Source organism: Chiloscyllium plagiosum, chromosome 13 (assembly GCF_004010195.1).
Source record: "Chiloscyllium plagiosum isolate BGI_BamShark_2017 chromosome 13, ASM401019v2, whole genome shotgun sequence".
Classification (NCBI taxonomy): Eukaryota; Metazoa; Chordata; class Chondrichthyes; order Orectolobiformes; family Hemiscylliidae; genus Chiloscyllium; species Chiloscyllium plagiosum.
Window position 1 is genome coordinate 29,530,788 of NC_057722.1, and position 25,744 is coordinate 29,556,531.

Below are 25,744 nucleotides of genomic sequence, written 5' to 3' on the forward strand. Positions count from 1 at the left end.
ACAAAGGTGATCAAGATGCAGACTTAGAAGCCTGTGATTTAATGAAATGGCTTTGTTTGCTGTAGCAGGTTTCTGGCTTCATACCGTCAAAGGGATGTGGAACAACTAGTCAAGAGGAAGAGGGAAGCTTACTTAAGGTTGAGGAGGCAAGTATCAGACAGAGCTCTAGAGGGTTACAAGGTAGCCAGGAAAGAACTGAAGAATGGACTTAGGAGTGTTAGAAGGGGGCATGAAAAAGCTTTAGCGGGTGGGTTTAAGGAAAACCTTAAGGCATTCTACACTTATGTGACGAACAAGAGGATGGCCAGAGTGAGGGGAAGGCCAATCAGGGATAGTGGAGGGAACTTGTGCCTGGAGTCGGAAGAGATAGGAATTAAATTTGTTTTCTTCTAATCGCTGAAAACTGTTCTGGAATCCCATGAATTCTGGAAAATCAGAACAAATGCACCCTACTGTCTCTTCAGCTATACCTTTGAAAACTCAAGACTCCTTGTCCAAACACTGCCACTACTTAATTCCATTTATGGTCCATTCTTGAATGCCTTTGAAGTTACTGTCTTGGTTGGCTATTTCAGCTTGAGATATTAATCTTACAGAGTCTCTAGAGAAGCAGGGAAACTTTTGCAACAGTTTCCTGTGCAATTTAAAGTTCAAATGGCGAGTACTGACAGCCGCCTCATTATTTTTATCACAAGTCTTGGTGTTGTGTCCCATTTTTGTTTTGACAGACGCTATAGGGAGGAGGGAGGGGAGGTCCGTAATGAATACTTTGCTTCAGTATTCACTACTGAGAGGGACCTTGACGTTTATGAAAACAGCATGAAACAGGCTGATGTACTCAAACAGGTTGATGTTAAGAAGGAGGATGTGCTGAAAAGTTTGAAAAACCTGAGGATAGATAAGACCCCTGGGCCAGACGAGATATACCCAAAGCTCCTACATACAGTATGTCATTCACTGCTCCTACCTGAAATTGTTACCGCGGGATCTCTTGCATCCTCCTGAGAGCACGGCTATCACCATTCCTTCACTGTTGCTGGGGCAAAGTTCTGAATCCCTCCACTAAGGGCATTGAGGATCAACCTACAGCATGTATAGTGCAGCTCACCACCACCTTCTCAAGGGCAACTAGGGACAGGCATCAATGCTGGCTGGCCAGCAGTTCCTACGAGTGAAGAAAATACATACATCACATGAGAGTCTTTAAAAAGTGAAATCTCTGAAAGGCTCGGTACAGGTACACCATCCACCTCCTTTCGAAGAGAAAGTATAACTATTTACAATATTAATTGAATTCTAAATCTGTTTAACCTTGAGATGATTTACTGATATGTCAGGATCTCAAGTTTTTGGATTTTTCCTGATAGTTTATCTCCGTCAATGAGGAGGAGGCGCTGGTCTTACAATATTATCACTAGACTATTAATCCAGAGACCCAAATAATACACTGTGGACCTGGGTTCTAATCCCAGTTTGGAATTGGTGGGACTCTATTATTTGGTAGAATTTGAATTCAATAAAAAGAATCTAATCGTAAGAGTCTAATGATGATCATGAAACCATGACTAGTAATCCGGAATATCTGGCTAATAGTCTGGAACATGAGTTTGAGGTCAATAAAATTTGGAATAAAAATAATTGACCTAATCACAACCATGTAGGCCTTCTTATTGTCGTAAAACCCATCTGGTTCACTAATATCCTTTCAGGAAGGAAATCTGACATCCTTACCTGGTCTGGCCTAAATGTGAATGCAGACCCTCAGCAATGTGGTTGACTCTTAACTGCCCTCTGAACAATTAGGGATGGGTAAAAAAGTGCTGGCCTAGGCAGCAAAACCGATATTCCATGAATATTTTTTTTTAAAATACATTCAGAAAGAAAGTGAAGAGTTGAATTCTTCCTTAAGTGTTAAATTGTGACTGATCTAATCATGGCTTCAGCATTATTTTTCTGCCACCTTGGCCACAGTGAGATCCCAGACCTAATGGCAAATCCTGATTCCATCTGTATCTCTTCTGAAAGGCCATATGCACTCCCAGCAAGAGCTATTGCTCTCAGTGGCACGGTTGGGATAACAGCTATTTGATTGGCCAACAGCTCTGGGGGATGTGACTTCTTCTCCAGTGGGCACAGAAATCCTTCCTCAAGCCAGTTCAAGGCTCCACAGCCGGTAAACAAGGTGGGGTCACAGGCAAGTTCAAACCCTGACTTTCAAGCCAGAGTACTCCCATCTGTCCACTCACTGTACCCCTTTGCAAATTCTCTGTGGCATCCACACAAGCTGCTTCCCTGCTTATTATATTGTCAGGAGATTTGGCAATAATACATGGTCTCTTTATCCAAGATAAATAAATGCAGCTTGAACAGTTGAATGCCCAGCACTGATTGCTGTAGCACCCCATTAGTTCCAGTCCAAATCTGTTCAAATGAAAAGCAACTCTTATACTGGAAACTTTGTTTGCATGCTGACTATCGGGGTGAATTTCCTTAAGTATTTTTCACTTCACAGCCAACCTCTGACCACGTTAGGGCAGCAGAGTGACAGTAGCTTCAAAACAGATTATCCTCTAAATTCAGTTTGGATTTATCAGTCGTATCATTTTTAAAAATTGACTGAAACAAATGACTCTGCTGCTTATATTAATATTCGATGGGTCGTCCGTCAGTCTCTGATACTTAGTTTTTTATGTGAGATCATGGGTCACTTAGCGTCTCATGGCACCTTTTCCATAAAAGTATATAGCTCTGTATTGTTGCAGCCAATCTATTCAGTGTCTGAACACGATGGCTGTTCCTTTGAGAAATGCTACGTGTGGACATGGATCATTACCTCTTGCATGCTCTTTCCGGGATTAAAATTCAGTAATATCTATATAAATATGAATTACCGAATCTCTTCCCTCGACAAAATTAGAGGATTGATTTTTCCCCGCTCCTGAAGGAGTGGCAGTGACTAGTCAGTCGGAAAATATGGCAAGATCAGAGAAATGAGATTCTTGATGTTAAGCAAAGAAAATCGAATTTTTGTGACCAACTCTGAATTTTGAAATGAAACTCTCATTAGTAGCAAGAGGCCTATTTGTTTGCATTAACATGCCATTAGTATGGAATCTCCCCTCATTTATTTGCAGTTTCTGATTCTCTCTCATGCTGGAGAGAAAGGAGACAGTGGAAAATTCCAACATGTAAGTCTGAGCAAGTGACTGGCACCTCTGACTCACTACTTGCTTCTCCTGGCCTACCAATCCCCAACATCACAGGATACAGATCAGTTGGAGAGCTGCACTGAGATCAGTCAGGGGTCTATCATTTGTCAGTTGGAGTAGTTTTATCAAGTCACTCAAAGGCTTGGGCCACAGTCAGTCTGTTCATCGAAAGTCTCTGGATGTGTTTCAGTGGAAATCAATTCTGGGAATCGCAGGCAACATTTGGAATGTAGAGGAGACAATACTTGTGAAGGGGACTGATTGTACATAAAATGTTGGAGATGAGAGCATGTTAGGACAAGGGATAATGCAAGAGAGTGTGGAGATGGAGATTGTCATCAAGGACCTTATGATTGAGTTAGCTGGCCTTCTCTAGTACACTGAGAAATACGTAGATGATGGGAACACTTTGAATTTGTACACATTAGTTAATGTTGCATTATCTCTCACTATCTTAAAATCTAGTTTTCGACGACAGCACAGCAAATGGAAGCAACAATGTGTGGGTAAGTTTCATGCAGAGATCTTTTTTGACATGTTTCAACCTTTAAGACATTAAATATGGAGAAAAACAACATTGCTGTGACCTAACTTTTTCCTTTAATAGATGTGCAAGTTGCAAATTAGCTCTATTTAGTGTTGATTGGAAATGCAAATGCTACATTAATTATTTTTGATGCATTGCTCAGTGATTGCTCAATCCTTTGAGTATGGGAGTTGGGAAGTCATGTTAAGGTTGTACAGGACATTGGTGAGACCTCTTCTGGAATACTGTGCCCAGTTCTGGTTGCTCAGGTATAGGAAGGATATTATTAAGCTGAAGAGGGTTCAGAAGAGAGTTCAAGGTTGTTATCAGGTCTGGAAGGCTTGAGTTATAAAGAAAGGCTGGATAGGCTGGAGTGTTGGAGGTTGAGAGACAACCTGATAGAAGTTTATAAAATATTGAGAGGTATAGATAGAGTTAAATGATAATTGTCTTTTTCCTGGGCTGGGGGATTTCAAGACTAGGGGCACATTTTTAAGGTGAGGGGAGAGACATTAAAAAAAGACATAGACAATTTTTTTACGCAGAGGGTGGTTCGTGTGTGGAATGAACTTTCTGAGAAAGTGGTGGATGCAGGTAAAATTACAACATTTAAAAGACATTTGGATAGATACATGAATAGGAAAGGTTTAGAGGGATTTGGGCCAGGAACAGGCAGGTGGGATTTATTCAGTTTAGGATTATGTTCAGCATGGACTGGTTGGACCGAAGGGTCTTTTTCCATGCTGTATGATTCTATGACTCTATTTGCAAACTCCAAAACTATCATTGAACTTTAAGCAGAGTCAGCAAGAATTGTTTCATTCTAAACCATGGGCTAAGTTTGAAATATGAACAATTAAGTCATCAAAGAGACTGTATTTGAATGGTAGTTTTATTTTGTAGTCCAGTCCTTTAAAACCTTCCCTATATGCAATGGAGCTGCCTGGTCAATATTGTTGGAAAATGACAGCAACATTACTACCAAAGGTCAAATTTTGAAACTAATGATAATATCTGGCCCAGTGTTTGAAATATTTAGTTAAATCCTATCGTTCTTGTGACCTGTTAAGTCAAAGATGGCTAAGTCAGTGAATTGGGATAATTTCCTGAATACAAATTACCCAGTCATAAGGGGAGCTTAGCTAACATTCAGTATTACACCTCCACTGGTATCCATGTACAAATACAGATATTAGTGCTGCCATGGCTAGATGGACTAATTGGCCCTATATGTGCTTCATCTGTGCTTTAATTGGCTGGTACTCTGCTCTGATGAAAATTTTTATTTACTGTAATTTATGTTGCTTTGTTCCTTCTGGTCTGTGAATGGAATTTTGACTATATGTGGGCGGCACGGTGGCACAGTGGTTAGCACTGTTGCCTCACAGCGCCAGAGACCCGGGTTCAATTCCCGCCTCAGGCGACTGACTGTGTGGAGTTTGCACATTCTCCCCGTGTCTGCGTGGGTTTCCTCCAGGTGCTCCGGTTTCCTCCCACATTCCAAAAATGTGCAGGTCAGGTGAATTGGCCATGCTAAATTGTCCGTAGTGTTAGGTGCAGGGATAAATGTAGGGGAATGGGTCTGGGTAGGTTGCGCTTCGACGGGTTGGTGTGGACTTGTTGGGCCGAAGGGTCTGTTTCCACACTGTAAGTAAGTAATCTAAGTAATCTATTGTCATTTGCAGACCATTTTAAAAAAAAAAGGAGTGCTTGAAAATGAGAGGACAAAATAAACTCTTAGAAATTGTAATCCAGAAGAGAAAATGTAAATATTCAAGCATTTGATCAGAGCTGAAAAGCTACAGGGATGTTTTTTACAGGACAAAGTGGACGTCAGCAAAAAGAATGGCTATAAGACAGACATTGCAACTGAGTGTCAGTGGAGGTGTGAGGATGGTGAAAGACAGATGAGTGTGGTATCACTTTACAGCAGGTCTCTTGGTAGGAGTAACTTTGAGCAACAGCAGGTAGTTTGTAGCGGGCATTATACCTAAGCTCAGTTAGTCATCGTGTACGCTTTGAGGAAATTGCTATGACACTTAACTTGTTCTTAAATGAAAAAGTCAGCCCTTGTGGTTCTATGATTCATACACTATGAATGACTCAGCCTTTTTAATTTACCTGTAGTTGTTTTAGATAGCTTCACTCTACAGAGACCACTTTAAGCATTTTTTTATTGATTTTATAAGCACTTGTGAACATCTGCAGTGCAGTAATATAATAGCTACAAACTGGTGGGAACAGATAAACCATTGCAAAAATGCTTGCATTCTAACTGTATGTCTACAGATACCTTATGATTAACTGAGTGAATGAATATGATTCACCTGTCGGCTGATTTTAATTGATTATAAATAAATCTGATTATGAAACCTGAGTATTTCAGGGGTTTTCTGGTTTGTTGATAGAATCCCTGCCTCTGGGCCAGAATGTCTGGGTTTGAGTCCAGCCTGCCAGGGAGGCGTGAGTAACACGTCTGACTAATTCGGAATAAAGGATCCACTGCGACTGTCAAAGTCAGAACTGTAGCAGTACATTTATGTTAGCCGAGGGGCTCTAATGACATGCTGATAGTGTCCCTGTGAAATGGAAAATCTGAGTTCAAATCCCACCTATCATAGAGATGTCAGAACAGGTCGATTTTTAAAAAATATATTTTTGAAACCCAACTGTTGATACTTATCTATTCTTGGATTATCTCCCTGTTAAATTAATGAAGTATTAAATATCCTTTTTGTACCTTTTGTGTTATCAAAAATATTACTGTTCAACAAAATTTTGATATTTCAGTTATGCACGACATAGCAATGCATTTATTATGGACAAGACATGTCCATCAGATATGAACTGTAAATAAGTTGAAATTATCGCAAATGATACTTAGGAACTTACATACTTAGCAATTTACACACTGCACTGAACAGAAGCTGCAAGAAACAGTGCAGAATTAAAAGGCTGTTAAATATCACTATTTGAAATCCAAATTTGATTTAAAGATCCCCAATCTACGTTTAATATTTTGTTGCTGGGTTCAATCATTACAATCAATTGAGTTGAAAAATACCATAAGTAAAGAATTTTATTACAAACTGTCACAGTTTAGTGGTAGATTAATGGATGTGACTGTACTCTCTCACCGGATTGCCTAAAGAACGCTTGCTGTATTTAGAATTCCTCTGAACAGCAGAAGCAGGGGGAGCAAAAACTGAAAGTACATTAGCGTCTCCTATTTTCCTTCCTGGGAGAGAACTCACCAGAACAATTGCTGTATCCTTTGAGCAGCTGTGCGGTTATTTTGTTTCTTTTTCTAATTGACTGAGATTTAATTAGCTGTTTCTGTATAATGGTATAGCTCTGTGAATAATACCCTACCCATGGCCTGCTGTACTGTTTAGTAAATTCTTTTGCTTTAAAAATGTTGTCGTCTTCAAATAGGTTTAGCATACCACATTGATGCTTATAACCTATCAAATAGAGTAGTCATATGTTTGCAACATTTTTGTCTGGTTTCGTTATGTTCTGTTGATGTTCATCAGTTATCCAGAAGAAGTCTGCTCAGCCCTGGTGATTGCTAGACTGTGTTCAATCTATTTTTATCACATAGTAACCGTGACGGGGGTGGGGATCTGTCTTTCACATTTAGCACCAATACAGTCTACTAGCAATGAATTCTGGGTGCAGTCAACTGGCAGCAGCTCAAAGGAAGCCTTTTCCTTTATTAGGTAAAAGCCATGTACTGCAGAGTTTTCTTAGAAGGGAATTCCAACAGGATATATTGTGAGGAAGGTTTTGGATGACAGCAAGGAGGACTAGGCCTCTTACAGCCCAGAGTGCTGGTGTATCATGATTTTTGTTGAACTGCCTTTGCAACATGGTGTGAATAAATTGTGAACGAGCCAAAAGGCTTGTCTGGCTTCAACTCTGAGCAGAAATTCCCAAAGCCCTTTTCTAGAACATCAATCTGAAAGCTGAAGATTTCTTTATTTTTATAAAAACAGAGAAATGACCAGAAGAGCTGGCAAATCTCAAATAGCTTTAGCCATGACTGAAGTAAAATAATTCTGCTTACACATGTAAGCTCAAATCCTCATGAAAACATTGTGGAATTTAAACTGCTGCAGCATGTCTGTTAACAGTCATATCCTCAGGAATGTGACAGCTTGCGATCTGGTGGCCAGTTATAAAAAGGTAAGACCAAAATAGCTGGAGAAGTTTGAATTCAGCTCTTTACTTTTCAGCAGTTGATTTCAAATATGGAACTTTGATCAATTGATAGGTACCACCATGTATTTCTTCTGGGTGATTTAGTCAATTATAAATTAAGTGTCCTCATAATCTAACTGGCCAGTTCCTGCCTCTTTTCTGTCTGGTTTTTTTGTCTGGTGCATGATTGAGCAACAGGGTATGTTACAGACTATTCGTGCAGTAAATGTGATGATATTGTGTTTTTTTGCACACATATGGATAAAATCTTTTCGTACCATATGTTTAATATTTTTGGGGGTGGGAAATGTGATATATGTGTAGATGCTGAATGTTTCAAGATATATAAGCTTGTTCTGGAGTGGATAAAGCATTAATAATCTATTTGTACTTTGTTATCACTAATGTTTGCTTAGCTGTAACCAGAATACTGAAGGAAATTAAACCATATTTTCTGATATTTCGTCACCATTTGCTTCATGACTCTCTGCCTCCTGTGTACAGACATAGCCTATGCTACAGATTCAAATATTTGCCTTTTGTTGAAGTCTGTTGAATGGAAAATCAAATTGTCAGCATGTTGATAAATGATGTACATTACTGTCTATTCTTGACAGTATCTATTGCCATTCCTTAGTTACCCTGAGGGCATGAGGAGTGGAGTTTATGGCTTGGAAGACAGGATAACTGGAAATATTGACAAGAGGTGGTAAGGCCATGCCAGGACAGCTCTTTGGCACAATCCTGCTATTGAAATACTTGCCCCAGGCAAACCAGGAATCAATCCTGCTGGCCAGTCTGTGGAGGCAAGTGGTCAGGAAGCAGTCCATGTCCTCGTGCAATAAACCCAGACCATCTCCAGGCTTGGGCTGACAAGTGGCAAGTAATATTTACACCACACAAGTGTGACACCACACCAGGAAGTGATCAGCTCCAATAAGAAAGAATCTAATCTTGATCTTTGATTACAGAGGAATTACCGTTACTGAAACCTCACTATTGACATCCTAGGTGTTACCATTGATCAGAAATTGAACTGGACTAACCATACAAATGGTGTGGCTAAAAGATCAAGTCAAAGGCTAGGAATCCTGCAGTGAGTAACTTGTTACTCCCCCAACCTGTTCATCTACAAGACGCAAGTAAGGAGTGTGGTGGAATACTCCCCACTTGCCTGGATACGTGCAGCTCCAATAACACTCAAGACAAAACAACCCTATATTGGCAATACATCCACAAACATTCACTCCCTCCACTGCTCACTCAGAGTAGCAACAGTGTGTACCACAACTCCCGAAAGGCACGACATGAAAACATCACCACCTACTAGTTCCCTTCTAAGCTATTCATCATCTTGACTTGGGAATATATTGCTATTGCTTCGTTGTCAGTAGGTCAAAATCCCAGAATTGCATCCCTCACGGCATTGTGTATTTATCTGCAGCACATAAACAGCAGCAGTTCAGCACCACCTTTTCCAGGGCAACTAGGAATAGCAAATAAATGTTGGCCCAGGCAGTGAAGGCTATATCCTAACCCATGAATGAATTTTAAAAAGGGGTGACTTGGCAGCCTCGCTGGTGTTTTGCCATTAGAAGGTATCCCCGTCACAGAGTAGGGACTAAGCAAGCCCAGCAGAGATATCAAGTTGGATTGGATTGGGAATCATCAAACTGGAGCTCTGTAGCCCATTGAGGAGGTCTCCAACTAAAAGCTGCATTGTGATCAAATCCAATCCTGTGGAAGATTCTCCCTCTTCACTCCAGGGAAGTGCAGGTTGCAATAATGTGTATGTCGCACTACTCTGAAACTTGTAAGGGTGCTATCATGTTACCTGGGTCTGCCTCAGCACCAGCCAGCTGTTCCAGTGGGGCTGCTTAGGCTGCAGCAATGAAAGCCATACGACCATTGTTAACTGTTGCAAAAGTGACCAATTAAGAGGCTGTCTCCCAGATAATTAGGTAAAAGTGAGGACTGCAGATGCTGGAGATCAGAGTCAAGATTAGAGTGGTGCTGAGTCTCATTCCTGATAAAGGGCTCCTGGTCCTCGGATGCTGTCTGATCTGCTGTGCATTTCCATGACCACTCTAATCTTGAATCCAGTTCCAAGTGCCAGCATTTGACCCATATCCCTCCAAACCTTTCATCTTCCGTGATGATTTTTCTGGCACAAGCCTAGAAATCAACAAAATTAGACAACCTGCTGATGTGGGAATCAACATGGCAATATCAGTAATGTTCCAGTGGTAATATCGTTATGATAGTCAATATATTGTCTGAAACCTAAGAAAATCTATATTGATTTTCTACATGGGTATACGATAAGACATTGTCTTGTACTTCATTTGAAGCATTTATATAAAAAAGAGAAGTACATTTCTCTTAGTGGTTATGACCTGTTAAGCAAAAGTTAATTAATGCAAAATAGTGGACATTTGGGAGAAGGGAGGGTCAAAACAGCTCTTTGTCTAAAACATTCAAGATAATATAGCTCCTAGCAGTTTGAAGATTACAGAGTGCAGTTTGACAGTAGTATTGATAGTGTTAACGTTATCATACAAAGCCTTAATTGTATGCTCAGCTCTGACAGGCTGTCACTTCTGTTTCATCTTGTTATGTGATGTATGCTTCTTTGAGATGATAATTATTCTATGAAGACCAAAGAAAGATTCAAACTGAATAGTTCACCAGATCAATAGCAATATATTGTAATTAATGTATAGTGTTACATAGAACTACAGTGCTTTTTTTTCTGACAAGTTCTGGTGTGAAATGGGAGAATCCAAACAAATCAAAATCCTCAGTTGTCCATTTCTAACCTTCTAACCATGCAAGATGAGACATTGCTTAGGATAGCAGGCTAATATTTCAGGTAATTGTTTGGATGTGTGCTTACAGCAGGAAACCTGACCCCACAGAAATTCAGGTGCATGCTGCTTATAATGTTTTGGCCACTGTTAGAGAACAGTGAACCTTGTGTTCAAAATTTTCAAACACATGCTCTGAACTGTTTAACCATTGGATTCTACTGATTAGGGGAAGAAGACATTTTCCATGTAAATGAGGGTTTACCTATGTTTTGTACTTTTACTATTGTGAATTAATTATTTTTAACTTGTTCACTGCAGAAAATTCTATTAACAGTTTTCCCTCTTTTATTAAACATCATAGTTTATGTTTGGATTGTACATAGGTAAGGAACCGATATCTCGTTAACAATACAGAGAGCTGAGTACTCAATGATGTATTTCAAGGATATTTGTGAACCCTTCCTGTGCACAATTTGGCTGTCAGGATTTCCTACATGAGAACAGAGGCTACATTTTAAGTTGCACATTGGTAAAGCTTTTTTGTACATTCTGCTCTGTGATAGAACACTCGTACTTTACTCAACAGGTCAAGGGTTGAGCTGACTGCACAGACTTGAAGACATTGTCCTGGATATGTTTCCGTGAGTCAGCTGAGGAGAATTCTGAGCTCTGCTTTTTAAACATGTCTGCCTAGATGTTAGATAATTGATTCGGAGGCTGTGATCTAAGAGGCTCTCTGTCATGTGGAAAATCCAGGCAATAATCTTAGGTTGCACTCTGGTGCAGTTTTGAGGGCTGTCCTGTCCGCTTAGGTCTTCAACAAATTGTTTCCTAATTATTTTAATCACTGATTGAGCAAGAGGATAGAAAGAATCACAGTTATATAATCATCTTTACAACCTTTGGGCATTGCAAAGCACTTAACAGTCAATTAAGCATGTTCAAAGGCTAGCCAGTATTGTGGAGAAAGGCAACAGTCAAATTGCCATTCAGCACGGTCCTGCAGGCAGATATGTGATGTAACCAGATAATCTGTTTAAGTGATGTTGGTTGGTTGTGGGTTAAATGTAGGTGAAGGCAACATCATCTTCAAATAGTGTCATGGGAACATGCACCTCAGGGAGCAAGTAGGTCATTGGTTTAGCATCTGTTTTGAAAGATCACAACTGCATAACATTGCATCACCAAAACAATGGAGTCTTAGACTTGCTGTAGCACAGAAGAAGGCTGTTTGGGCCATTGAGCTTATGTCAGTTCCTTGTAGAGCAATCTATTGGCTCCCATCCCCTCTCGTCCTCCAACCTCCAATTCAGGTTTGTTTCCCTCAAGTCCCCTCCACTTCTCTTTTGAAATCATCGATTAATCTTGACTTCACTACACTCATAGAAGCGAACAGGTCACTTATAGCAGGTCAGTACAACTCAGTGAATAAAAACAGTTCTTCCTTGAATTTTCCCTGCAACTCTTGCACAACATTTTAAACATGTACCCTGGTTCTTGTGTCATTAGTTGTTTTTCCTTATCTGCCTTATTTGAATCTGTCATTATCTTGTACACCTCAATCAAAATCCACTGTTTTACTCCAACGAGCCCCCACTTCACCAACCTAACCTTGCAGCTGAGCCTCAGATTAGCTTTTGTGCTCAAGTCTCTGGAGTGGAACTTGAAGGAAGAGTGCTATATAATGGAGCCACAGCTGACATACGAAAATCAGTAAACAAATTATTTTTTCCTCATCTATCAAGGGACAATGTTAATTGCTCCAACAGCAAACATACTGGTGCCACTGATCTCCAAATGTGCAGGATACACTGAATTTTAGTATTGTAGCTTAAGTTCACAAATAGGCTGTGACTCGAATCTTTTTTAAACCGATTACCTTTTTGTATCAGAAATTCCAGGAATTGAAAGCGTTCAGTAAAGATTTACAAGGTTGTTGCCAGGATTGGAGGGTTTGAGCTATAGGGAGAGGCTGAATATGCTGCGGTGTCAAGCTGAGGGGTGACCATATAGAAATTTATAGACTCATGACGGGATTGGATAGGATGAAGAGCCAAAGTATGTTCCACGGAGTAAAGGCGTCCAAAACTAAAGGGCATATGTTTAATGTGAGAGGGGAAAGTCTGAAAAGATATCTAAGGGGCAACGTTTTCATGCGAAGGGTGGTTTGTGTATGGAATAAGCTGCCTGAGGAAGTAGTGGAGATGGGTATAATTACAACACTTTAAAAGGCATCCAGATGAGTCCATTAATAGAAAGGGTTTAGAGGGATATGAGGCAAATGCTGGCAAATAGGACTAGATTAATTTAGGATATCTGGTCGGTATGATTGAGTTGGTCCAAAGGGTCTGTTTGCCTGCTTTGCAGCTCTCTGACTCTGGTTATTTCTGTTTGTACGTTGTGGATTGTACTCAGAAAGATGATGAGAGTTTGATTTTAAGCAGGGGTTCTGAGGATGCAAAGTGCTTTTTCAGGGGCAAAAGTGGAAGCACAATTGTTAGCAGCTATTGGAGAGAAAAGTGGATGAATATGTTGAGGACAATATTAGAATGATAAGCAGATGGGAATGAGTATCTTTACACGAGCTGAGATCGGATGACAGGCCAAATGGTGGCCTCCTGTGATGTTTCAAAAAAATAATAGAATTATGCAAGGAAGCATTGTAAAGAGGCTATCCACGTCTCAAACTGCTGCTTTCTGCAATCTGTTTACACTGCATACTTTGTGGTATCCCTTTATCTCCAGATGGAAATCTTTGCACCAAAGACCTGATCCCTGGAGCTTGGTAACAGGTGAAATTCCAAACAATTCATCCATTCACATATCTCCATGCAAATTCAAGTCTGCAATCTTCCAGACACCGTTCTTCCCCACTTTCTCTTCTCTTTCCTGCTCGCACACAACTGACTGACGTTTGTGATTATGTTCAGTCACAACAACTGTGAATCCCCAAGACAAACCTCATCATTTCTAACTTACAAGAAAGAATGTGTCATCTTTCATCTCATTTTTGCTCAAAATCTACTTTGAATGTTTACTATTGTTTGATTCACAAATGTTTCTAAATTGTTGTTTATTAATTGCACCAGTGGTCCACACATTTTCAGTTAATTGGTTTGGGGTGGTATTTTCCTTGTGAATATTTGGGGATTAGAGCCTCCTCCTGGAGCATATTTTTAAGCACAAATTTTATAAAATTTATCTGTAAAAGATCCATATTTTCAAATTTTATATCCTGATATCTCATTTCTCTTGAAATTGAGAAGTTACAATTTGGTAGCTTAATTTGATGTTGGAAAGATTTTTTGAATTATCTAAATGTGATTCGTGAACTTCATATTTATTGCAACATAACTAATGCATTGCATGTTCCAAATTAGGCCTTAAATTTCCAAGGAGCAACAACAACACTGCACTGTGGTGTCCTCTTCATGCCACTCACCATCCTGACTTAGAAATATATCACAGTTCCCTCCGTATTGCTGGGTGAAAATCCTGGAATCTCCTCCCTCATAGCATTGTGGACTTACCAAAATCAGGAAGACAGTTCATGACGACTTTCTGAAGGGTATTGAAGGATGGGTAACATATGTTGGCCCAACCAGCAACCCACTCCCATCCCACAAATGAATTTTAAAAAAAATAATCAAGTCATCAAAGTCGAGATAGCGATATGTCCAAATTTGAATCCATTTCAAAATATTTACCAATTTGTATCCTCTGAAAGAATTGAATTGAGAGCCCAATCTGGGCCAGTGGTCTTCTCTGCAATTCAAGTATTATGATTCACATTCTGTCCAAAGTTTGCATAGTCTCAAATAGAACATTTGTGTTCTGCATCCTCTTGATAAGAACCTGGTTAGAGCAGAGGGAACATATGCAATGAGGGCAAACAGCTTTTGAGTGAGGGAGGTTCTGTGGTTTTAATCATAGAATTGAATCATAGAATCCCTACAATGTGAAGCAGGCCATTCAGCCCATCAAGTCCATGCCAACCTTCTGGGAGCATCCCACCCAAACTCGCCCCTACCCTAACCATGTAACCCTGCATTTCCCATGGCTAATTCACCTAGCCTTCATATTCCTGGACACTATGGGCAATTTAGCATGGCCAATCCACCTTACTTGCACATCTTTGACTGTGGAGCTCCACACAGACAGTTGCCTGATGCTAGAATCGAACTTGGGTCCCTGGCATTATGTGGCAGCTGTGCTACCCACTGAACCACTATGCCACCCCTTAATGCTACTTTGGGAGTCAAAAGCATTCCACTATGTCAGCTGCTGACACAATAGATTCTTTTTTAATAACTGTTCAATAGACCAACTATGAAAGGCTTTAGCTTGGAACTCCATGGATCCAATTCACTTAGCATCCCATTATCTGTACTTTAATCACTATTTCAACTATACTTAAACTGCTATTCTGACATGTTACCGATAAAATGCACCACTTGTCATTAAAAATAAATGAAATTATAATGCCTGAAAATATCTTTAACTTTAGTTGATGAAGGATGGAGAAGTTGAGAACATGGTGAGGGTATTTTCTGAAGGTTATCTAGTATTAGCCCTTTTTGAGAAGATTTGTAGCTCAGGTTGATGATATGGATGTAAATTAGCTCACTGATGTTTTCAGACGTTTTGTTGCCATGACGAGGTAACATCATCAGTGAGAGCCTCTGGTGAAGTGCTACTGGTATATCCTGCCTCTCTACTTATATGTCTTGGTTTCTTAAGGTTGGTGATGTCATTTCTGGTTTGTCTTCAAGGGAAGGTAGATAGGATCTAAATGGATGTGTTTATTGATGGAGCTCTGGTTAGAATGCCATCATTCTAATAGAAATGGCATCACCCACTTTAAGAAACCAAGACCTATAAATAGAGAGGCAGGACATACCACCAGCACTTCACCAGAGACTCTCATTGATGATTTTTCCTAGTCATGGTGACAAAACGTTGGAAAACAAATCTTTAAGCTCAGTGAGCTAACTTATATCCAGATTATCTAGTATTTCAGAGAAGCTTTTTTGAAAATACAATGGAAACAATTTTAAGAGATGTGGAATGATTGCAATTTATGATCTAGTGGATAAATGCTCAACAGACATTGAACAAAATGCTAGTGCCATGTTTCAGCAAATGCAAAATAAATTTGTTGTTCTTCCTGATTAAATCATAGCGCACGTCATTAATTTAAATGTACAGATTGACATTTTTCTAACATAGCATTTAAAATTTGATAATAGGAACAGCTCTTGGCAAACTCCATGTAAACATTTAATATACCGTCTTTTGAAACGGTAGCATGGTGGACAAATCTAAGATTTTGGGAAATTTAAGGGACAATTGATCCAAGGTGCCTTAGGAAACAGAATATTTCTTATATTGTAGCTTGGACATTTTGGTAATATTCAAGCAGAGATTGGAAACAAATTAGAGGAATAATTTGCTGGGTTTTTTTAGCCACTTTGTCAATCTCCCAAATTTCCACAATATTTGGCCCATATCAGAAGTAAAAGGACACAGATTTGAATAAGTGTCAGTAGCATGTTATCACTGTTTCGTTTCCTAGCCTCTCCTCTGACTCAGTGATGATACATTAGCAATGTTTGTCTCATTTTCACTCAGTGGTAAGCATGCCAAGTGTCAGTGTCATGGAGAAGGTTTTAACTAAATTTGAAGAGGAATTTTGTGGAATTTTCTGTGGAATTTTAAGAGGATCGTTACTTCCTCCTCTTCCTCCTTACACCCCCGCCACCATGACAGGTGGGCAGGGAGATGAGAGTTAGCAGCTCAAAAATGACCAACCCAGGCCCCTATCTACCTCCCCAGTGAGTATGCTTCTGGTTGAGCAACATCAGGCAGCTAACCTTCTCTCCCGAAGAAGGCCCATCGTGTAATTGTTTTAATGAGACCACGTACCACACTTTCAAGTCCATTTTAAAGTTAAAAAGCCAGGGGCCAGATTTCCCAGCACTCAGAAAACCTGGCAGCTGGGTGGAGGTGAGAGTATCTGATCCAACAGTTAACAGCCTTGTTAGTGCTGCTTTTATTCCAGTAAGGTCAAGAGAGCTCCTCTGTGCTCTTGCCCACCACGCCTCTTCAACCAAAACCAATCTGTTTCCTCCCCGATCAAACCACACATCTGATCTATTCATCCATATGCTCAGGGTCATTAGCACCTATAGCTAATGGGCGGCACGGTGGCACAGTGGTTAGCACTGCTGCCTCGAAGCGCCAGAGACCCGGGTTCAATTCCCGACTCAGCTGACTGACAGTGTGGAGTTTGCACGTTCTCCCCGTGTCTGCGTGGGTTTCCTCCGGGTGCTCCGGTTTCCTCCCACAGTCCAAAGATGTGCAGGTTAGGTAAATTGGCCATACTAAATTGCCCGTAGTGTTAGGTAAGGGGTAAATGTAGGGGTATGGGTGGGTTTCGCTTCGGCGGGTCGGTGTGGACTTGTTGGGCCGAAGGGCCTGTTTCCACACTGTAATCTAATCTAATCTAATCTAATCTAATCTAACAATCCACCTCAGTGAAATGCACTGACATGCCAAGGAATGCATTCAGGTTTCTGTTGAGAACATTTTAAAAATTTAATCTATTTTTCTAGTCCTCCTCTTTTGATTAGTTATTATACACATCTGGAGCAGGTGGGACTTGAACCAGGGCCTTCATCTATAACATGCAGCGAGCAGCTGCGTCTGGATACATTAAATAAGTAACAGATGTATTTTACTCTGGCCAAAAGATTTTATCCGCTCATTCACGGTGCAAATGAGAATGAAACATTGTGTCTTTATCAAGTGTTAGGAATGTCCAAGCTTTGAGAGATTACACCTACATGATAGTGCATGTTGTGTTCATCATTGGTCAGGTACCCAACAAAGGAAGGAGACATTCTCCCGATAGTTTGTTTACAAGCAGCCACTTCACACAATCATGTTTCTTTCCCTGTCATTGCCACAATGTCTACATTGCACGCTACCAGCAATCTCTGTAATAAAAAAAACTCCTGTAGTGACAAATATACACTGGAACTTTGGCTCTAGATGGTTGTGACATTCCCAGGGTGAAAAAACAGTGTAGCAAGGCCATTCATCCGTCTCAATCATCAACACACGAGAGGCGATTTGAAGGCTTGATTCAGGCGTCCAGATTGATCTTGAAATTGTCCTGCAATAGATAATCTAGATAATCTAAAAATTTATTCAGAATGGTTGATGGGTCCTAGACAGTAAAAGAAGAATATCATGTGTGTTCTTTTTAGTTAATTAATTACAGTTTGGAAACATGATTGTAGGCCAGATATTTTTCCATGTTTAAATTTCCTGGAGCTGCTGATCCCACTCTGCTGAAGTTCAACTTTTCTAGAACACAACTGTAATTGGTGTTAAACCTGCTTTAAAACTAAATGCAACTGGTACATTTATAGGTACAGCCTTTCATGTTCCTGCCAGTTTTTTCCTGGCATACTTTGACATGGCCACTGTTAGTATTATCCTCCGATTGACTAATGTGGATTGACAGGCTGTGTAGAAATATGGTCAATACTAAGGTGCACATGTGTGCAAATATCACATTTAAAATATGTATAATTGGTTCATAGAACTATAATATGACATTTCTATCTTCTATTTGTAATCCATTATTATATTGATAATGCTACCAACTGTTAAGGTATAATGTTTGACAGCTCTGTGACGAGGTATTACAGCACAATGCAACCACAAAAAGGTGGTGATGTAGAAGGAGCTTGATCTGTAGCAATGATAAAATAGATATTTTAATAATGAACTCATAATAAGCTAATTAAAAAGAGTTGTGTTATAGCTGCCAATCCACAATATGGTAACAGAAATGTAGACTTGGTGACAACATCAACCAACTATTATCAACACTCTTGGTAAAGTGGCTAGTCTTGAGGTACAAGCAATGTAAAATACTCAGGAAGAAATAAACCAGCAGATTATTAATCCACTATGTGCATTAGGTATTGTAATCAGGAGTTAACAAGTTTGTATCTAGTTTACATAATAAAAAGTTCCATGATGATAATAACTTAAACAAAAAAATCGTATTTGCCGTCTCACTACATTTCATGTTCCTGATTTACCTTCCTATTTAATTTGCAGGCCCAAAAAAATGAGAGAGAATCAATCCGACAGAAGTTGGCGCTGGGCAGTTTCTTTGATGATGGCCCAGGAATTTACACCAGCTGTAGCAAGAGTGGCAAACCCAGCCTGTCTTCACGGTAAGTGTTAGAAATGACGGTTTGCATCTGGAGGATTATTGAAGAGCACTTGCATTGCTGATTTTGGAGTGTAATGATTTCATGGACTCATTTTTGGAGGAGAAGGAATCAATATTTCACTTACCGATGTAATTTTCTGCCATCTGTTGATTGAAATTCAATTTGTAGTAACTATTTTTTGCCTTTCAAATTTCAATGAGTTCCATTCCTATTCCTTTTCATAATACATCTTAAATTATAAACATATTTTCTCTTTGGTTTACATCTCTTACACTTTGATAGAAGTAACCATGACTACTTAAAGTTCAAGCCAATGACTAAGTTTTTTGTTATTTTCCCTCAGTGACGTATGGTTTGAGCTTTTGTTTTTAACCATGTAAGGATAAATTCATGTTTAATCTAGAAAACAGTACCTTCAACAAAACAACAATCCCTCTGTATCAGATTACTGCCTGCCTTGGTTATGTGCTGCAGTCCCATGTTGTTGTGCCACCATAGTCTTACCAGACCATAGAGGCTGCTCTCTGATTAGAAAGAAGCGACTGGTGGTGATTTAACCCGAGGGCCACCAGACGTCAGGCAAGGACAAGGTTGAGAAGGAGAGTCCTTCATGGTAACCTCAAACTGGTGATGGGAATTAAACCCATGCTGTTGGCATCACACTGCTCTGTAAACCAACAATCCAGCCAACTGAGCTACAGGGAGGCTTAACCCCCAACCTACTGACTTAAGGAACAGTGCCATCATTCAGCCAGACTAAGCCATGAAAGGTTGTAAAAGTTTTTTTTTAAAAAAGAAGAATTTGTAGTCATCAGGTAATTGCATGACTTGGTGTGGATATTTGTAAGTCCCAGCATTGTAAGGAGAAAACAGGCAAAGAGAAGAATGAAGGTCCACCAGTTGAAATGATAGCAAAGAATGGCCTTGCTCATCTCTCCTCTCATAACTGATCATTGCATTGTTCCTTTCAGTCTTTCTGACAAATGATCATTATATGTTTATTGCGCAATTTTTGTCTCTTGTTCCTTTTAGGACAAAGAACAAAAAGTTACCTTTATATTCTATCATCATTTTTGCCAGTTCAGCCTGATGCAATGATTTCCATTCCCAATAATTGGTCAAATAGTTGACATTAATGTACCAGTGTGAAAAAACTGACAGCCTGGTTGTATAGTGACTCAAAATCTCAAAGTTCTTTGGCTGGAAATGCTATCATTACACATTTAATGACACATTGTCATCTGGACAATGTAAAAGTTATTTGTAGTGTTTGTCTTCTGTGCCCTTCAAAACTACATTGTAGCTATAAGAATTTTAAAGATGCAGAAATTCCAACATCATTGAACATCTTGGAGCCAGTAAACTTTAAAGCATTTGTGATACTCCATATCTGACATCACAGGTCTTGGCGAAACAGATAAAACTATACTTAGACTCAGTTAGGGCACTGAGCTTCTCTTGGGGGGAGAAAACGTGACCTGCAGCTTGTAATTCAAGTTGGTGACTCACCACTCTCCTTCACCAAAAATGTATTGTTGACTCAAGATAATGTCAAAAATTGAAGTGCCCATTTTTACTTCAGGCGAAGTAGTTACTCGGAGCAGGCTTTAAAGATGATGATTTTACCCAGAAGCCCCAGATTCCAGCAAATACTGTTTGAAAAGGAAAGCTGATTTGAAGGCAATGGTATTCAAATTGATTTGAAAATTACAAAGCATCCAGGAGTCCAGTGCAGCTGAATGCATATTTTTCAGGTGGTGTTAAAAATGCTCAAGCATCTCACAGTCAAATTTGTGACTCTACCAGAACCTGACGGTATCAACGTCATAAGTGATAGGCACTCATTTTTGTGTTTTCAGACAAAATATTATTAGCACAAAACCCGATGATGGTATCACAAGCAGTGAAAAAATATTCTTCAATACATTTCTACTTCCATGCAGCTTATATACAGAGAACCCTGTATCTTTTTTTAAGGTGGTATTTTTCATCTGTGTTAAGTCTCCTATATATGCTTCACATACTTTCATGGCTGAATATCAAATATAATCCTCACAAAAATCTGCAACAAAGCAGCCTTGGGTGCATTTCCCTCTGTTCATTTTACCATAAATAGAAGCATTAAGCATTTGCTTGATGTATTTTAATAATGGAAGGCTGAGAATGATTCTCCATTTCCTGAAGTATCACCAGTCATGAACATATCTACCACCATTGCCATCATGAAGTAACAGAGAGGGATGTTGGAGGTAATTTAGAAAATATAAATATAGCTTTTCAATTGGCTTTTGATTAAGTACTTCATAACAGACACATTTGGAATTAGGTAGTCTTATAGGGATGATAGTGACTTGGCTATACTGTATATAATTGCCTGGGTGATGGATGGAGTAATTAATACTTGATGGATGTTTTACTGACTGGAGAGAAGTATGAACATCAGTAAGCTTCACACAAGCAGTTGGGAGAAAGCATGTTCTGAGAGACAGCCAGAACAATTGTGAGTTTCTTGGATTTGGGAGTACGTGCAAATTCGGTACAGAGCAAAAGAGATACTTTTAGCTGTTGTGGTTTATTGGACTATACAGTAATCAGGGCAAAAGAGTAATCAATATTATTTGATGTTAAAGATCTTCCAAATATTGAATTTAAAGTTACCAGTCATGGCAGAAGAGTTCAAAGCAATGGTGTGTTCTTCCTACTCCAAGTCAAAAGACACAAACCTTTCAAGTGCCTGGCAACAACACCTGAGCAGGAAGTGTCTCCAGCTGCAGATCCTGGAAGCCTGAGTTTCGGAGCTGAAGTGGAAGCTGGGGCCACTATGGAGCAGTGCGAGGTGAAAGTATCATGGGTTATATGAATAGAGAGGTGGTCAGACCCTAGGCTAAGACTCCTCTGGAAGGGAAGGAATGGGTGACCATCAGGCAAAGCAGGAGGATGAGGTAGGCAGTGCAGAAATCTCCATGGTTATTTCTCAAAACAGATATACTGCTTTAGATTCTGGTGAGGACAATGGCCTCTCAGGGGATGCAGCAATTGCCAAATTTGTTGCATAATAGTTGGCTCTGTTGCACAGGGAGGAGTGAAAACTTTTGACAATACAGTAGCCATAGGAGATTCAACTTAAGACATTTCTGTGGCTGCAAACGCGACACCAGGTTGGAATTTGCCTCCCCAAAGATGCCTCAGAACAAGTACAGTACATTCTGGAAGAGGAGTGGTCATGGTACACACTGGTACAAATGTGGTAGTTTTAAAAAAAAAGACATGAGGTCCTAAAAGCAGAATATAGGGAGTTAGGAAGTAAATTGAAAAGTAGGACCTCAAAGGTATTAATCTCAAGATTACTTCCAGTGCCAAGTGCTAGTCAGAGTAGAATAACAGCTTATATCAGATGAACATATGGCTGAAGAGATGATATGAGGGGAGGTTTGAGATACCTGCAGTGCTGGGACCAGTTCTGGATGAGGTAGCACAAGTACAAACAGGTTACACCTGGGCAGGACTGGACTGATTCCTTGAGGAAGTATATGCTAGAGTGGTTGGGAGGCTTTAAACTAAAATGGCAGAGAGATGGGAACCTATGCAAGGAGTCCAAAGAAAGAGAATGCTGATTAGGAACAAAAGACAGAAAGAGGAATAAGAAATGTGATAGGCAGAGAAATCAAGGGCCAGGATCAAACAGGGTCACAATGAAATGGGACAAGTAATATTAAAAAGACAAGCCTTAAGGCTTTATCCCTTAATACACAGAGCGTTCACAATAAACTGGCTAAATTAGTCACGCAAACAGATCAAAATTGGTAAGATGCAGGATTACGGAGATATGGCTGCAAGTTGACCAGGGAACTGTACATCCAGGGGATATTCAGTATTTCGGAAGGACAGTCTAAAAGAAAAAAGTAGTGGGGTTGCATTGCTTGTTGAAGTGGATATGTCTTGCATTACTCGACTCTTCAGTATGACCACTAACTTCCAAATGGAATATTAGACCATTAATGGACTACATTATTTAGGTAAATTATATAGTCCAAGATTTTGAATTATTTGTGATTTGGAGGTGCCAGTGTTGGACTGGGGTGGGCAAAGTTAAAAATCACACAACGCCAGGTAATAGTCCAACATGTTTATTTGGAGGCACTAGCTTTTGAAGCACTGCTTCTTCACCAGGTGGTTGTGTACAAAAACCATGACCTGATTTTTTAAAAATTCCAGTTCAAGAGCACAATGAGGTCTTTCCTAGCTCCACAAATGCAATCACCTGATGAAGAAGGAGCGCTTCGAAAGCTGGTGCCTCGAAATAAACCTGTTGGACTATAACCTGGTTTTAAATTAGATTAGATTACTTACAGTGCAAACAGGCCCTTCAGCCCAACAAATCCACTCCAAAGAGCAACCCACCCAGACCCATTCCCCTACATTTAACCGTTCACCTAACACTACGGGCAAATTAGCACAGCCAATTCACCTAACTTGCATATCTTTAGACTGTTGCCTGAGGTGGGAATTGAACCACTGTGCCACCGTGCGGTGTTGTGTGATTTTTAACTTCGAATTATTTGGTGCGAGACATCCCTTGCTTCTACAGTTTAAATTTTATTATTCTGAACTGTTACAAAAGAATCATTAAAATGTTGATTTAGTAGTATATTGGCAGTTATATATAACTAGAATCAGTAGTCCTTGGCTAGTTTCTTAAACTTTGGATTATTAAAACCATGTTCTGCAACTCAGCTGGAGTTTAATAATCCCTTTTAATGAGGTGACATGGAAACATTAAGGATTGTAAAGGGGCTTGATAGGGTAAATGTTGAGAAGATGTTTCGCCTCATGGGAGAGTCTAGGACCAGCAGACATTATTTCAGAATAAAGTGGCACTGATTTAAGACTGAGGTGAGGAGGAATTTCTTCTCTTGGGGGATTGAGAGCCTTTGGAACTCCAAGCCAAAGAGAGAGCTGTGTGGGCAGAGTCCTTCTGTATATTTCATCCCGAGATATACAGATTCTTGATGATCAAGGGCTATGGGGAAATCACAGGACAGTGGATATGAGGAATGTCAGAGCAGCCCTGATCCTATCAAATGACAGAGCAGGCTGAAGGCCTGGAAAGCCTACTCCTCTTCTGATTTCTAATGGTCATATGATCTAATGTTTTCAGTGGTCTAGTTTCTCTGTTCTCACATTTGTTTGTTGCATTTTGGCATACAACATCTGATTTAAAATCTAAAAATAAAATAGAAAGACAACGATGGAACATTTTGTCCAATTAGCATAATATAAAATCAGTCATAAAATGGACCAGGCAAGAACAGATACCTAGGACAAATATTGCAGAAGTTTATACAGCAAGTACACACAACACTTCTATTTATTTGTTCTGGAGAATACTTTTTCGTACATAATTCTTTGCATTTCTGTATTTGTATCTAAAAGATTAATCCACAATTGCATTCCAAAGCATTAAACATCTGCTGCTGTCTGTCATGACCTTTCAGTCAGTAACTGTCATTCTGGCATGTATACAAACAACGTGACCTGATTTTAAAAATCCAGTGCAGGAGCACAAAGTTGAGGCCTTTCCTAGCTCCACAAAAGCAACCCAGGACAAAGTACCCAGCTAGATGGGATACTTGGGCTGATGTTCCCTGAGATTTGTCCAGGCCAGTCCAGAATGAGTGAGGAGGCAGCCTGGATGCAAGATTTGCTTCAGATCGCTGGCACTGTGTGAAAGTTTTTTTTTAAAAAAATACAACATAAAACACCTGATCAGCCCGCACACTCTCATTCCCACCACTTTACCCATGCTGCCAAATCATGCCATTGCATGAGTCCTAACAAAGCCCCTTTGTGGCAACCAGAGATTTGCTTGGTTTTAATAATAAAGTTACAAATCAGTAGCACAGATAATTAACACATTTGTAATGTAATTTAAACCAGAATTGTCTGTAACTCTTCATTTACCCCTCAAATGGCCAGATGTCCATATATGTAAAATTCTAGTAAAACCAGGCAGTTTGTCTCTCACTACACTTCCTGTGTAACAAGAATAATTAATGCACATTGAGCATTCAATTGGAGATAAGTTAATTAAATCAGAAACCACAAACCATCATAATTTATTAGGTGAATGTTTCATCATTCCAGACAATGCTGTTTTTTTTCTGACTGATAGGTGATATTATGATCCATAACAAATGTGTCACTGCTTAGTTACACAGTAGTAGTGGACTTTGTAACTCCTTTCAGTAACTATTAGCAAACAGTTATTCTGTGAAGGCACAAACAATGTTGTTGGAGATACTCCATATTATTAATTTTACAAAGTATAATGGAAGTAAAAGGTAATGCACAGAATCTGATATGGAATGAGCAACATGGACTGTGGCAATATCAGACAGGAGCCCAAGGAGACCAATCTCCACATCAGGAGCGTCTTGCTCCAGTTTTCTACCTTTGATAAACAGTGGCAGTGCTAGGTTGCCAATTAAGAGGGTTAGTCCTTGTTAAACATCTTGTGAACAGCCCAGCATACCTTATTATGTTCAGCTTCCTCTTTGAATAAAGGTGCCAAATAAGCAAGTCACTGAGAAAACTCAACATGGAAATCAGAGTGGGTCCCTGATGAATTCAGCTGGCCGCTTGTTTCGAAGGACCTCTGTGTGGGACAACAACATGTTAGCGTGCACACCATGTCCACAAACATTGGCATTCAATAATGTTTAACACACCATAGAAATAACT

At 39.7% G+C, this 25,744-nt stretch overlaps 1 protein-coding gene across 2 annotated transcripts in view; it reads left to right on the forward strand.

The window, feature by feature from the left end:
• schip1 (schwannomin interacting protein 1) overlaps positions 1-25,744 on the forward strand; it is an 809,528-nt gene that overhangs the window by 739,278 nt on the left and 44,506 nt on the right. For both annotated transcript variants that reach the window (XM_043702129.1, XM_043702130.1), the window contains one exon: positions 18,885-19,003. In XM_043702129.1, the coding sequence (XP_043558064.1) occupies positions 18,885-19,003 (119 nt within the window). The remainder of the gene's footprint in view (positions 1-18,884; positions 19,004-25,744) is intronic.